At 40.6% G+C, this 15,276-nt stretch overlaps 3 protein-coding genes across 5 annotated transcripts in view; 1 reads left to right on the forward strand and 2 right to left on the reverse strand.

Moving 5' to 3' along the window:
* Positions 1 to 1,006: 1,006 nt before the first annotated feature.
* Positions 1,007 to 7,917, reverse strand: ncdn (neurochondrin). The gene is made up of 7 exons (XM_060857375.1): positions 7,765 to 7,917; positions 6,989 to 7,218; positions 5,114 to 6,307; positions 3,621 to 3,862; positions 2,916 to 3,131; positions 2,617 to 2,759; positions 1,007 to 1,565 (listed from the first exon to the last, which is right to left on the reverse strand). Exons 1-7 carry the CDS (start codon positions 7,781 to 7,783, stop codon positions 1,156 to 1,158), a joined length of 2,454 nt encoding a protein of 817 aa, XP_060713358.1. The 5' UTR covers positions 7,784 to 7,917; the 3' UTR covers positions 1,007 to 1,155.
* A 307-nt stretch (positions 7,918 to 8,224) lies between these two features.
* zgc:114119 (Mediator of RNA polymerase II transcription subunit 30-like) lies at positions 8,225 to 12,020 on the forward strand. The gene is made up of 5 exons (XM_060857379.1): positions 8,225 to 8,401; positions 8,560 to 8,817; positions 9,676 to 9,834; positions 9,962 to 10,051; positions 11,370 to 12,020. Exons 2-5 carry the CDS (start codon positions 8,560 to 8,562, stop codon positions 11,463 to 11,465), a joined length of 603 nt encoding a protein of 200 aa, XP_060713362.1. The 5' UTR covers positions 8,225 to 8,401; the 3' UTR covers positions 11,466 to 12,020.
* The window catches only part of LOC132837615 (exostosin-1c), a 48,221-nt gene continuing 44,965 nt past the window's right edge, over positions 12,021 to 15,276 (reverse strand). For all 3 annotated transcript variants that reach the window (XM_060857378.1, XM_060857376.1, XM_060857377.1), the window contains exons 6-12: positions 14,848 to 14,980; positions 14,513 to 14,631; positions 14,323 to 14,418; positions 14,139 to 14,225; positions 13,059 to 13,219; positions 12,765 to 12,936; positions 12,021 to 12,616 (exon numbers count right to left, since the gene is read on the reverse strand). In XM_060857378.1, the coding sequence (XP_060713361.1) occupies positions 12,431 to 12,616; positions 12,765 to 12,936; positions 13,059 to 13,219; positions 14,139 to 14,225; positions 14,323 to 14,418; positions 14,513 to 14,631; positions 14,848 to 14,980 (954 nt within the window). In that variant the 3' untranslated portion in view covers positions 12,021 to 12,430. The remainder of the gene's footprint in view (positions 12,617 to 12,764; positions 12,937 to 13,058; positions 13,220 to 14,138; positions 14,226 to 14,322; positions 14,419 to 14,512; positions 14,632 to 14,847; positions 14,981 to 15,276) is intronic.

Below are 15,276 nucleotides of genomic sequence, written 5' to 3' on the forward strand. Positions count from 1 at the left end.
GTGCTTATCCTATACAGGGCTGCAAGGGACCAGGGGCAGACGATTCCAAACCATTGCATTTGGGGACACAATCACAATCACAATCACAATCACACACACACACGACAATTTAGAGATACCAATCAGCCCAAAACACGTCTTTGGACCGGTTAGAAACCTCTCAAATCACGAGGAGAACATGCAAACCCAAACCATGTGCCACCCAAAACTGCTATCTGGTTACCTGTAAAGCAATGTTTTGAATATAGGTAAAGCATTACAATGGTTTTGTTTGAAAATTTATATTTTGTAAGTTTTGCTAAAATGTTACCAGCTTTGAGATTAGAGAGATTTGTTTATATTATTAAGATTGTTTACATGGTTGCAGCAAGATCTCCATCTAGTGGCAGTGCAAATTACTGCACTCAAACAATATAATTAGACGGCTGCAAAATCAGTGATCTTTTCCTGTGTGCAATTTTTTTTAATTCCTTCATGTAATTCCTACAAACATCCATCCACTACTCTGTTAATGAGAATCCTGGACAGATGGGCACTCGGACGACATTCTACAAACATTGTTAACATCCAGGAAGTGATCCTTGAGTTCCTGAATCTGAATTCGAGTGATAATTTAATATAAATCCTACAAATCTGAATCTCAGTCTGATTGACAAACCACCCAGAAGAGGATCTGATTTTACATGCGTCTAAAAAAATCTGTACTGAGATCATAATGAATTTTCATTTACAAAGAGTGTGATCCTCAGGCCAAATAGTTTGAAACTGTCAAGAATGGAAAAGCACAAAGAAGGGAGAAGACGCCTGTATACACTTGAGACACTGCAGAAACACTTGCTGCAGTTACCTTAACCTGACACTCATAGTTTTTAAAGATCAGGTCTTAAAAGTGTTGATTTTAACTAAAAATGCCATTCCAACTAACATTCCTAATAGAGTGGGTTCAGTGAGGCTCTGTGATGTCAGAATTCTAAATAATAATTTCCAATAAAAGCAATTAAATCTATTACGCATATGCAAAATACTTTAATTTTTAATTTGCATCATAAAACAATAGAAATATTTTTTTTGCCAATCATCAATCATCACACAACAAGAAAAACTACATGATATATTTGAGTTAATACTCCAAAGCTCATGATTTTAGCATCATAGCTAAGTTAGAAGCTTCCTCAGTTGTGGCATGCAATGGAGCGAGTCCCCTGCTTCCCCTTTCATGTATACACCAATATCCTTGCGACAAAGTGGGCATTTGTGGGCGAGGGCACACAGAGCCTCCTCCAGCGCCTCCTGTGATTGTTGGTCTGGGAGACCACAGCTGGACTTGAGCAGGCTGAGGATGTTCTGCAGCCAGCCTTCCTCCCTGATGATGGTGGCTATCCAGGGTTGAGCATTCACACAGCCACCCAGCGCCTGCAGGCTGAGCCTCCAGAGCTCACACACTTCCTCCCACCAAGGTGCCCACACTGGGGAGACTTGTGCCTGGCCCTTACCCTCTACCCCCTGTAGCGCCCCTCGGAGGAAACGCAGGGCAGAGGAGAAGAAGTGCTGCTGACTTAAAGTTCCTGTTGGGTACACACACACAGTCATAGATCAGTTTTTTTGATCATAAAAGTCATGTCTAAGTAACTGTCCTGCCCTCATATTTAAAACACTACAACCTACAAGGAAGATATCCAATGAAAGATGCTTTGGTTATCCAGTCTCAATGTTCTTTGTATAACACTTTTAATGTGATGATTAATCATTAAGGTGACATCCATGATTCCCACCTACAGTATGTACACAAAGATCTGCTACCAGAACTCACTGTGGACTGTCATGATATTTAGCTGCTTGAAAACCAAGTTAAAACGCTATGAAGACGCAAAATTCAGCTCACAATGATTTATTAGAACATTCACAGAGTCTCTGTTGTTTTTTTACTTGGGTGCTAAAATTAGCTACATCTATATAGTCAATTCAGAAATTATTCCTTTTATGTTGCAGCCTGATGCTACGAATTTATTTTTTTGATCAATCTACACTCAGTAATGTATGTAAATGTATTAAAAAATGAAGAAAAAAATGAAATATCATACGCCTCCCATTTCTCGATCATTTCTCAAATGGGACCTTGTTTGTAGTCCATTTGTGGTAAATTAAAATGATTGGATGTGAGTTAGAAAGGTACACATGTCTCAGTAGAAGGCCTAACAGCTTATCAGAGATCAGAGAATACTTTCCGAATCCACTGTATCGATATACATCTAAATCACTGACAAGAGGATGATCCACACGAACAAATATTCCAGACCTGAAGGTGGTTTTCCAAACACTGCGACTACTTCTGCCGATCATGTGACTTAAGCCGTTATTGTTCATCATGGTCTACACGTTGTATTTTTTTCATATTATTTAAACTTGTAAGTAATTTGCACCTTTAACAATGGACATTGGTCACAGCTTTAGGTATGTAAAGAACAAGCCTGAGGTAACAGTGACAAAGGAAAACCCAGACAACATAAGAAACATGTTGTGTTAAAGGATGAGCGTGTTGAGAATGGATGAGCATGTGAGTCCTAGGGTGAGCAAAGGACGGTGTTTATGATGGCATGTTTTCTTAAAGGTACCTACCAGTTGAAGCTGGTTTTAATCTGTTAATCATGAGACCCAGAGTGCAGAAGTTGGCCGTCAGAAGCAACAGGCGTGACTTGTGGACGAGGATCGGGAGCACTTCACTCAGCAATGCATCGAGGGAGGCAAAGCAAGCATCAGTCCTGAGCACACACAGATCAAGAACAATCGGCATGTCACAAAGCGGTTTACTAAACCAGAAAACACTCGTTTTAGTTTTGCTTCACAGGATATACATTCGAATAAAGATCCAAACTGATTTAACCTTCAGTAGGTGAAACTGTACAGTCTCCTCATACCTGACTCGCTCGGGCTCTGTGACTACAAAGTTGAGCAGGGTGGAACAGGCTGTTTCCAAACTGGGATCTCGGCTTACTGTTTTCCCGCTCTGAGTCTTCAGCACTCCCCAGCCACGGGTGAGGAAGTCCACCAGTAAAGCGGGGGTTTCCAGAGAGAGCAGCAGCTTTCGTGGGCCTTCCTCAGCTGACAGGTGGCAGAGTGCTGGGAGGAGATATCTGAGCCAGAAACACAATCCTATATACTTTAGAATAATATATTATTATTCAAATAGTGAGCAATTTGTCATTTTACAGCTATCTGCTGCTTGCAATTAAAACATATCAGTTGTAAATCTAAAACACTTTTAATAATGCACATTGTCACAAAAGCAGCTTTAGGGAAATATATAAATTCAGAATATTCATTTTAAACATATAAACGAATACTTCATGAGCTAATTTCAGTCCTGGAGAGATGTAAACATTCAAAAATATAAATCCAGATAAACTGCATAACATTATAAATTGGGGTGTTTTTGAAGTGATGTGATTATTACAGGCTTAGAAATATTTTTACAAAATTATAAATCGCACTTTGAAAATCCATAATTAGACATTTTGATTGAAATACAGAACAATGCATTTAGTACGCAGCCTGATATGAACATCAACTAAACTTCCTGTAAAGCAACAGCATGCAATGCAAACTTCCGTAATCTTTCTGACCTCAGCACTTGCTCTCCTGTCCACGTTCCAGCTTGTGAGCCGTCAGCGATGGACATCTCTGACATCCAATCAGCCAAGCCCTCGGCTTTCTTGTCTTGCAGGTGATGTTTGGTGTAGCCAATGAGGAGGGGTAAGAGAGCCATGACGTCCTCCTTTAAACATGACGTCTCCTCAGCCAACCAGGCACAAAGAGAGCGGAACGTCGCGTAAAGGAACGGCTCGTCGTAACGACTCGGATCCACCTGCAAAATGTTTCGGAACAATAATTCCTCATATTGTGTATAATATCTCTAGACACATAGAAATGTTCAAATCTTTAGTCTGGAACTAAATGTGTTCTGTTCTAGAGATTTGGGATGAGAGAAAAAAATAGACAAAATAGACAAAATATTCGAAGTTAGTCAGTTATTGAGTGTGATAACGTAATCTGTGCTCATGGAGGAATTTTATTTTCTATGTTCACTTGGTGAAGACCATTTCACTCTCCATTTTCTTATTTCTGACCAAGGAATGAATGAGCTTCATGAGGCTTGTTATTACATCTTTCAGTTAAACGCAAATAACAAGACTAAAAATTGGAGGTGTGAATAAAGCGTTCACAACCTGATCAGTGTCTAAAGGTGATACTGTTCAAGTATCCAACAAAAAAAAAACATTAGAGACTCTTTCAGACTGAATTTAAGAATAGGTGACTAGTCCTCATGCTTCGTTTCCGTTAGTTTGATTTGGTTAAGAATATTCACTCTAGTTTTGTGTTAAAATTAGGGTTGGGAACCGAGAACTGTTTTTTAACAGGAACGCGGTTCCGATGCGATGACGGGCAAAGCGCTGGGAGCAGTCAATTTAAATAGCCATGTCTTACCTCATGAATATTCATTGTTTTACAGTCACGCAACCAAATTAACGCAGTTTACCACAGAAATCAGTCACTCGCGATGCTGTGCTGAGGTACACTTTGTGTTAAAAGTCTAAAGTGTGGATTAATTTCCAAAGCTACAACAATGAAGCACTGTACCCTCTGAGAGGGTTTTCTCCCCAGCTGGAGATACAATAAGCCAGGAAAGGTCTCGTCTTCTCCCAGAGAAAGCAGACATTAATTTTTCTTCAGAAAAATTGCTAACTGTTTTGCTAAGTTGTAATTCTGGATGTTAAATTTGATGTTGGATTTATTTCAATTTAAATTGATATGAATTGAAATGCTCTGTTTAAAATATTTAAAGAGCGATTAATAAACACAAATGGAATTGTTTAAGTATTGTGCATTATTTTTCACATTTCTTTTATTATGGAATCGGAATCAGAACCGGGAATCGTAAGGCAGAACTGGAACCGGAATCGGAACCGGAAAATTTCTTTTGATACCCAACCCTAGTTAAAATTCTTAAAAAACTTTGTAAAAATTATATGGAAAATTGTTCCAGTTGTTGAATACTTTCAGGCTGTACTTATACCCCATTTTAGCTGCACAGACATAACACTCACAGTTTTCTCACCTGTTGCAGGTAGTAAATGATGGCCGAAAAAGCTTCCTCCAAGACCCCCAGCACCTGTCTGGTCTGCTGCAGACTCAGACCAGTAATGGCAGTCTCCGGCTGAGCAGAACTCGTGCTATTCCCCATGCTGCACGCTTGCTCCATGGCTGACTCCAAGATACGGTAGCAGGCAGTGAGCATGTGCTGCTCCTGAGAGGACAGCTTCTTACCGGGAGGCTCCTCAAGTGCCATCCTCACCTCCACACAGGCCCGGTTCACTAGCAAGCAGCAGAACTTTGGCGAACCTGCTGGTTCCCAGCCACACAAATCCAGAAGGCAAGCAGACAGAAGGAGAACATGACCCAGCTGCTCGGAACCGAGTTTACCTTGAATAAACGGACGCAACGTTGCCCAAAGTCGACTAACCACATCCCTGAGCTCTGGAGTTTGTGGCTCGTGTCCTGGTGGGGGGAGAAACCGTGGTATCTCTGTACACATGTCCAGCTGATTCGGATCTGAAGACTGGCTGAAGTTCTGGGAGATCCTATCAAGCAGAGAGATCAGTTCTGATGGGTGCTTGCTCCATGCTCGCTGCCTGATGCTGGTGGATAAGAGATGAGCCAGGAGAGGAAGCCCCTTCTCACAGCTGAGTGTCTGTTTTTGAGCCACGGCTTTGCACAGAGCAGGAACAGCACCACGGGACAGCAGCAGATCCGGTCCTTGTGGCAAGGAGCACAGAGAGGTCAGAACCTGATAGCAATCGGCTGCTATTGCCTCATCCAGGGTGGATGTGAGAGGCTGTACTGCCTCCTCTTCACCTGCTAACCTGGAAGTACTTGTTGCTGCTTCTTTTACTAAAGTACTTTTGTTTGACTGATGAAACACAGCACCTTCATGTGTCTTCTCAGTGGCTTGAGATACTGTGGCGTCATGCTGGGCTTGCTTCTGGCTGACTGGTGCTCCACCTTCTAGCAAGCCCAGGAGAAGAGGGACGGTACTGAGTAGCTGCGGATGAGCAGCCATGTCAGGGTCTGTGCTTAGAGCAGCCAGCAAAGCGGTCCCAAGAGACAGCAGCTCCTCAGGAGGAAGCCCAGAGCTCTCGCTCCCTCTGATCGCGGTCACCAGCAGGCGCGCAGGCAGGTTAAATCCCACTGCTTCAAAAACTCGATGCAGGGTTACATGATCCAGCTGATTGGCTGGACACAACCGTGTAATCTGAACAGAAGAGCATTTAAATTATTTCAACAAAACAAAAAAAAAAGAAAAAAAAAAAAAAAGAAAAAGAAAAAAAAAAGAAAAACAGCTCTTTTAATCCTGCTTTGTATTTCTGACCAAAACCAGAGATTTGAGTGAAAAGTGTGAACTTCCTTTTTTTTTTTATTGTTTATTAGGATGTTCCTAATTGAACAAGGTGTTAATCTATAGTCACGATAGTCAAACCTAGAGTTACAGTCTTAATGGTTAGTTTTAGATGCAGCAAATTTCCAAACGTATTTCTTGACAATCCAATGAAATGAAATCACCACAAGGATCCCTACAAACTGACAAAACAAAACATTCGGCAGTAAATAACACTAAGGCGACACGTCTTCTTTCGTCAATACGTTATTACAGTTTGGACAGCTCTCGAAACTTGAAAAATTTCTGAATGTAATCACACAGCAATTTGGCCCAGATCATCTTACCAAATAAGGGTAGAGTGAAGTCTTTTTCTGAGATTTCTTCCCTCTTTCCTTTCATCTTAAAATAAATAATCTAAAAAATAGTTTTTTTTCTGTATATTTTGAGTTTATTTATTTTTATTATTATTTTTAAATTATTAAAATTTAAATTGTTAAATTTTTAAATTATTAAAATTTATAAATTTTGAGTTTATTTATTTTTTTGTGATCTTACCAGAAGAAGGGCTGCCAAAATGTGGCTGTCATTTTTGGCGTGAGTGAGTGCATGCAGACAGCGTTCAAGGACATCTTGCTGTGCAGAGGACAGGCCGTTGGATTCGGCTGCAGAACCGGAACCATCGGCTCCTGATGCCTCCTCGTAGTTCGGATCATTCTGGATGGAGTTCTGCTCCGAGCTGCTCAGACTCTCAGTTTCAGCCATGCTCATACTCATCCTCAACATGCCTTTAAACATATGGGAACAGATTATACATCATACATATATACACAATATGGAAAGAGTATAGACCACTTGTGACGTGTATTTCAGATGACCACACACACACACACACACACACACACACACACACACACACAGGACACTTTACGCACATATGATTTGCATTAAATTACCTGTTACACAGCATAAAGAACACACAGTTTACAACACACAGAACTCACAGAATGACCAAGAATTAGCTAGAAACAGAACATGGAGATAAAACTAGCTGTTTAAACTCACTTAGTGGGATCACGTCTAACTTTTGCCAAGCAATAAAGTAATCATTTATAGTTAGGATTATTTTCTAATCAGTTCTCAGTTGCCTTGCTAGCTAACAGGTAGCCATATAGCGGTATCATACTAGCATGCTTGCAGCAAAAAACTAAAATAAAAGACCTGAAATCGGACATTCACACATTACATAGTGAGCAATCAATACACAACACATACCTGGTTGAGCAAAAATACAAACAACCTGAAAAGAAAAACTAAAAACGTGTGTAACTTACATCGCTCGTGTAACTCCATAGATCTATGGTGTAACTCATGGTGGATGGTTTGTTGACTTCCGGTAGAGAAGAAAAAAATACAAATTAAAAGTCATAAATGGAAACGTCAAAACATTCATTCATTCATTCATCTTCTACCGCTTATCCGAACTACCTCGGGTCACGGGGAGCCTGTGCCTATCTCAGGCGTCATCGGGCATCAAGGAACGTCAAAACAAGCCATTATAATTTAAAGCTAACTTTGGGGTCGTCTAAAGTTGTTACGCAAACTCGCAAATTTTTATTACATAAGATGATAGTAAAAAATGTTTATTAACAGTTATTAATTTTATATGTGAAATCTAACATCAGGTCAATATAAATATATTTGTCATCTATATTTTGTCTTAAAATCACTCAAATTAAAATGTAGTATAAACTGAGAACGATTGCTGCTGGGGTGTTGAAACGATTCACTGATTCGGTGTATTTTAGGAGTTTGTTGGTAAAATGGTTGGTACAATGAACGAGAACAGGAAACCGGAAGTGACGACAGTCTAGTGTTGGCTAAGCTGTTTGAAAGCGAAAGAGACCCGCGGTGTTTATCTTACGCTTTATGTAGTTTGCAGACGTCACTAATATCCGCTTGGTATTTAAAGTAAGTCTTAAAGAGCTCTAAAATGTGTTGAGTTTATAATCCGATCACATTAATTCGTAGTGTACGTTATAGCCGTTCAGAACTAGCTGCTAAATGCTAATGTTGTTAGCTGCTAATGTTGTTAGCCAGATAAATGATAGCTATGTTTGTTGTTGCAGATGTCGTCTTTGCCTCAGAAGGCTCCAGGTGGTGGTCTGGGTGGTGTTCCGGGTGGTGTTCCGCTTCAGCAGCAGCAGCAGAACCTTCTCATGGGCGCCGGTTCAGGAGCCTCAGTCCCAGGACAGGCTTCTATGCCTCCAAACTCCGCCGCTCTCAGAGAAATCTCCCCGGTTTTCCTGTGTCGCATCGGTCAGGACACCGTGCAGGACATCGTCACCCGCACCATGGAGATCTTCCAGATCACACGTGCTACTCAGGTGCACTACACACTTACACACTGAACACTTTCCCGTCTTATTCTTCTGCTACAAAATGAACTCTTAATGGTCTTGAATGAGATCTTTGTGTAAACACTGTGTACAAAGGTCTGTGCACCTGTATGTGCTCCATTGAGTCAAGTGTATGTGCACCTTCAACCACATAGGTTGAAGAACACAGCTGATTGTAGTATTAAAGATGTCCTGAGTGTAGGACAATGTCGAGCTCATTGAAGATGTGAGGTTTCTTACCTGTTTTTGGCCATGGATTAAATTATTAAATTTCCCAGACAGGTTTATAGGTCTGGAGTTATAGTCGTATCACGTAGAAAGTGCAGTGTCGTGTCATTGATTATTTGTCTACAAGAGCGTGTCTGGTGTTAATATTCATGCTGTAGCAGCTTCTATTAGTGCCTAATTATCTCATTCATCAAACTTCATGCTCTTCTGAGAATAGCTGAAAATACAAACGCAGACATGGGTTTTGTGCTCAGTTTTTTTTTGTGTTTAAACTGTCAATCCATTAAGTAAAGTTTATTGCTTTTTAAAAAAACATGCAACTCAGGATTCATATTACATTGTTTTACTGCAGACTTCTATAATGCTGTCTTTGTGATGGTGGTGGTGTTTTTGTTTGTGTGTGTGTGTGTGTGTGTGTATTTTGAGTTTACTAAGCAAATGCTGAAATGATCTGGGTCTTTTCCTAATAAAGCTTCTTTACATTACATCCCGCTATTATTTGTTTACTGTGTCGCACTGTCAATTAAACACCCCACTGTTTTTCATTTGGAGCGTCCTCTGTCTGACTATATTTATATATATAATATATATATAATATTGTGTCTGTCTTCTCTCTAGTTGCCCAACGGTGTAACCCAGAGTCAGGCAGCATATCAGGACCGCTTTGGGAAACTGCAGGAGCACCTGCGCCAGCTGACTTTGCTTTTTCGCAAACTCCGACTGCTGTACGAGCGCTGTGTAGAGATGACCTCTGACCTTCAGGAGTCTCCTGCTGAGGTGAGATACCATCAGAGTATCAGGTATAATAGATCACCATAAATAAATGAAACGTTGTATAATAACGAAAAAGGTAAAGAAGCGGGGTGTAGGAAACGGAAACTGTCTTTTTGTTTGTGTCACACAGCTGGTGCCATATGTTGGAGAGGAGATGGCTCCAGTCAGAGTGGAGCACTGCAGTCCTGCTGTGACTCAGGACAAGCAAGAAGTTTTAAAGGTGTGTATAAATGTGTTATTAATACAGTGATTTTAACAGCAGGGCACATTAAGCAAAAAGCAGCAGAAAAAAAAAACATTCAAAAATCCCTTAATTAATTTATATAAATCTTATACCATGTCGAAAAGTGTCAGGAGTGTTGTGTGACGAAGAATCAAAGGAAAGGTGTACAAGACAGTAGTGAGAGAAGCTCTGCTGTATGGGTTAGAGACTGTAGCAGTGAGGAAAAGACATGAGATGGAGTGAGCAGAGATGAGGATGTTGAGGTTCTCTTTAGGAGTGACGAGGATGGACAGGATTAGGAACGAGCACATCAGAGGGACAGCTCAGGTTGGCTGTTTTGGGGACAAGGTCAGAGAGAAGAGATTTAGATGGTTTGGACATGTACAGAGGAGGGAGATGGTTATATTTGTAGAAGGATGTTGGAGATGGAGCTGCCAAGTAAGAGGTCAAGAGGAAGGTCAAAGAGGAGATATATGGATGTGTTAAATGAGGACATGAAGGTAACTGGTGCGAGAGTAGAGGATGCTGAGGATAGAGTTGGGTGGGAACTGCCCATGAAATTTTCCTAACGGGAAAAGACAAAAGTAGAAGAAGAAGAAGAATCTTATACCATATCACTGCTGATTTATCTTTGGTCCAAAGGTGTTAATAAAATTTCTCTTCCTGTTCACATGTCCGTCAATTATTATTATTTTATTCCTTCTTAATTATTCAATTAAGTCCCTGTGCAAAGTGTCACTATGGAAAGAGTAGAATATTAGAAACGGTGCATTCATATACACTCTTGTGGTTTGTCTTGCAGTTGTGTTTGATACAGTAAGACACATACAATACTGTGTAAAAATCTTAGGCTGTCTATAGTGATTTATTGTACAGAGTTTATATCAATAGATTTCGGCATTATTGAGTCAGTACTAAAACATTTTTTCCAGATTTCCAGATGCATTATGCTCTTTACAGCATTTCTTGGCATGTGTCAGACTTTTGCGCAGTAATGTATAATGTTAGTGATGAAGTCATTAGCTTAGAATTACTTTCCTCACTAAGTGATGTTAAATTACAAGCGTGAAGTTTCGTAAATCTGAGCCACAACGACGGATACAATATGGTACAGACTTTTTTTTAAAACAGCTGTTAAATACAGCCGTCTTCCAGGCTGTGTAAATAATTTTTTATTTATGGGACGTTAAAATGGGACTTTAAAATAATGGCCAGTTGTATGTTTACGTTAGCAGGACGACTTGCACACCACAAACCGTTACGTTTATTTCAGAACTGTTATTTAATGTGCTCTACTTTTCAAACATCATGACAGAAAGTGAGGCAGAAGAATCAGGAGATGAAGGTGCTGATGGACCAGATGAGGAACCTGCTGTGGGACATCAATGCCATGCTGACAATGCGCAAATGACCAGAAAACATTTCCATTTTTCTTTCAGGGGTGCCTTTTTCTTTTTGTAAACAAACTTGTGAGCCACCTTCCATCCAGTCTCTTTTAGTCAGGACAGCAGATGGCTCAGGATCACCGGTATCGTTACTGCTGCGTTGTATGTAGTCATTATTAATGAGATTCGGGTGGAAAACTTCCTCATTTGTGATACGTACTTCTTGCTGTAAAGTACTGTACTGAGATGCTCTTGGATTATCAGGGATCTAGGCACATGAATTCCATGCCAAGTAGTAAGGAGTGAGCCCAGGTAATCTCTAGAGGGACAGATGGGAGACCAGCCTGAGCTACAGGTTTACTCTGTGCCACTAACAGGAAATCCCTGACCCTCTGAGCAGGAGACTGTGTGATCTCTCACATTTTTCATCCTGGCAGCTATTTTATCAAGATAAAGAATCAGCGTGTGTGTAAATTTTCCTTCCGGAATGTGTGCCACATGAATAATGTTTGTAAGATGAATCTTTTGTACAGTCAAAGATTTTCACATCATTTTGTATAAAATAAAGAATTTCTGACTCATTTCTTAATGTTCAGAACATGTTGCATTTCAGAAATGTTTTATTGGTCATGTACATACAGCTTCATGTATTGAGTCAAGTTACCTTGTGACTGACTCCACAACCACACGGTAATGTGTAATGTGTTAGTCCATTGTACTATTAGCCTCTCGCTAGGTGCTAACGTCAAACCATAAGTGAAACGGCAGCCAGTGCAATCTGATAGCATGGAGGCTGTTTTTTTTTTCTTCTTCTGAGCTTTCTGTCAAGATCCTATCAGAAAGTCCTGTCAGAATTCAGTAGGTTGGAAGCGGTCCTTCTCGGTTTAACACCACCAAGGCTCAAGGTTAACTCTTTCAGTCTGCAGAGTTTTTCATTTATGAACAAGGCTGAGGTGACTCTGAAATACAATGCTTGCAATCTCTGTGTTGCTCAAGCACGCTCAAGGTCCTTGTACTTCTTGCGCAAGACAGACACGTGGTCCTTGAAAAGAACAGGGTCCAGACGAAGCTGCGAGTGCACCAGGGGCATATAGCCGAACCAGCTCGCAAAGGTGTTTATACACTCTTGTCTCTGGGTAAAGTGCTCAGGGTTTGCCCAGGGGGCCATATTGGTGCTCTGATAAAACAAACAAAAAAAGGAAAGGAATTTATAACATGTTAACCTGTGACAAAACTACTTCCCCATTCTTCAGTATAATCTTTGTATAAGCATTTTAATGTGTAATGTGTTCACTTTGCTCTGAGGCATGAGGCTGATGACTTACCTGTGGACTAGGCATCTCTTTATACTGCTTCCTCTGAGCCACTTTAATGGGTGACAGGTGAGTCACAGATGACACTAGAAAGTTCATCAGGATGTCTTCACAGTTTGAGCTGCGGTCCACTAACGCCCGTAATGAAGGCGGCAGATAGTGAGAGAACAGGTAATGATAATACCTATGAAAGGAAAAAGGGAACAGTTACTGTCATTATAAATGTTAATCAGCAGTTTAGTCTTTTGTTATTTCAAACATATTTCACATATTTTGTTTGGATGGTACAAGAATTGTGATCAGTACCTGTGATAGAAAGCTGCTCCAGTCAGCACAATTGAGTATTCATTAGTCCATTTGGAGGTGTAGCCCCAAATTTTCTTCACTGGGTCCCAGAAATGACTTCTGGGCGGATATCCAACAATTCTCTCAGGGAAACTCCGCCAAACGTGGAAGGCGAAGTTGACCTGAAAGAAATGATGCAGTTGATTTATGTATATTCGTCATCCACTTTACAGTATTATGAGCACCAGCACATTCAAGCTTATCAGCAAAGCTTAGCATCTAAACTTGTCTGATAAGACAATCTGGTGGCAGCAGTGAAGTGCAAAAACTAGTGCAGATACAAGACAAGAACTCCAGTTAATGTTCACATCAAGCATAAGAATGTGATCTCTGTAAAAACCAACAGCAATAGACCAAATCAGGTTCCACACCCATCAGGCAAAAACAAGAATCTGAGTTCATCATAGGCACAGACTGAAAGAGTGGAAAAAGAACAGTTGATTATCTAGGTTTGGGTAAGCCTACACATCATGATAGCAGCAGATTCCTGTTCCTGGCTGTCAGAACTGGTAGCTGGTGTAGCTCATCCATCTCAAGGTCCAATGTTTTGAGCATGCCGAGATGCTTTTCTGCTCACCATGGTTATAAAGAGCGATGATATGCATTACTGGCCAATTTCTTTTGACCTCTCTTTTAAAAAAGAGACTGTTATGTGTGAAATTCCCACTACATCAGCAGTCTCTGACATACTTAGACCAGCCCATCTGGTACTAACAACCATGCCATGATCAGTTTTACAGAGATTATACACTTACTTTTTTATTGTGATGGCTGATGTGAACATTACCCGAAGCCACTGACCTGTAGTCAGACTGTCAACCAACCATAATTACAGTTGTTACTTTTTAGGCATTCGTTTTAGGAAGAATATGATTGTGTATTTGTTGTGACATGGGTGAAGATCATACCACATTTTATGAATAAGTAAATGTAGAAATTTAGGTAATTCCAACAATTTCACAGATTTGATCTTGCAAATTTAAAGGGAAACACTCAAGAATAGTCTTGGTCTTGGTTTAATCATGGAAAGAAAGGTCTAACCTCACTAGTCAGTAGCACTGAATCTTCATCAAGGCTGAGCACCGCTTCAGTCTCAATCGCGACATGCGGCAGGAAACGGCTGCTTGTCTGTAAAAAGCAGAGTAAATCATGGTGTGAGCCTCATGGGGGATTGTTCTTTGCATATGGTCACAGCTTGACTGTACCCTCATGTGGAGACACTCACTTTCCTTCTGCCATCTGTGACAACAAGGGGCACTGGCATGGGTGGCCACTTGCTCCGGTGAGGGGGTGGCTTCTCACTGTTCCACAAGATGATGATCTGTAAAGAGGCACAGTGGAGTCATACAACATGCAACAGAGAATCACGCAACAGAGAAATACATTTTCTCTATTTTCTGAAACATTTGGTGTACCTGTGAGCAGTATTTTGACTTGGACACCACCTGCAGGAGTTTCATAATTGGCTGAGACTGGGAAACCAAAGGGGATGTGGCATGGATGACAGCAGTAAATTCCTGGCCAGGCATGACTCCTGCATTAATGAAAGACATAGAGAAATAAGAAAATGGTTAGGGTTACTGGTGTGAATAGTGATGTTTAAGTATAGTTGTTGATGCACTGGTTTGATTAAATGAATTTGGGGCTGTTCTGTGCACTTAAACACACTGCTCCATACACATGTTATGCTGCAATATTCTGTCAAGTAATTTATTGTGAAAAGAAACATGTTACAAAACTTTATACTTACCAAGGTTCAGATAGTAGAAAGGGTAATGGGCCAGGTGGATTGAGTATTCAGGTAGCACCAGAAGTCCCCCTGGCAGAGAATTCCACATGAACTTATTCCTTGAGATATGGCCATATACTCTGTCCTTGATGATCTGATGGACAACAACAGTGAGTCAGTTTACTGAGAATAAACTCCCTAAAATGTATTTATTTCCCATCAGTTATCTTCCCCTAACCATTACCTCTTTCCAAATTATGGCAAGTCATACATTTCAAAGTTAGCCAGCAGAGGGCAATGCTGTCTCATACTATTTATGCAAAACCAACATTGTGTTTGTCAATTAACCTGAAGGCACAGCACTAAGTGGGTGCTAATGATGCGGAGCATCTTCATCCTTGTTTTAATTTCCCCTGACAGTCCTTGCCAGATCAACTCTGCCTAAATCCT

The sequence above is a fragment of the Tachysurus vachellii genome, chromosome 21 (assembly GCF_030014155.1).
Source record: "Tachysurus vachellii isolate PV-2020 chromosome 21, HZAU_Pvac_v1, whole genome shotgun sequence".
NCBI classification, from domain to species: domain Eukaryota; kingdom Metazoa; phylum Chordata; class Actinopteri; order Siluriformes; family Bagridae; genus Tachysurus; species Tachysurus vachellii.

Coding starts and splice junctions, on each gene's coding strand:
- ncdn (XM_060857375.1), bottom strand. Junction 6,308..6,988: donor TTTTGGCAGCCCTTCTTCTG/GTAAGATCACAA, acceptor TCTTCTGTTCAG/ATTACACGGTTGTGTCCAGC. Junction 1,566..2,616: donor ATTAAAACCAGCTTCAACTG/GTAGGTACCTTT, acceptor TGTACCCAACAG/GAACTTTAAGTCAGCAGCAC.
- zgc:114119 (XM_060857379.1), top strand. CDS start 8,560: ATGTCGTCTTTGCCTCAGAAGGCTCCAGGTGGTGGTCTGGGTGGTGTT. Junction 8,818..9,675: donor AGATCACACGTGCTACTCAG/GTGCACTACACA, acceptor TCTTCTCTCTAG/TTGCCCAACGGTGTAACCCA. Junction 9,835..9,961: donor TTCAGGAGTCTCCTGCTGAG/GTGAGATACCAT, acceptor TGTGTCACACAG/CTGGTGCCATATGTTGGAGA.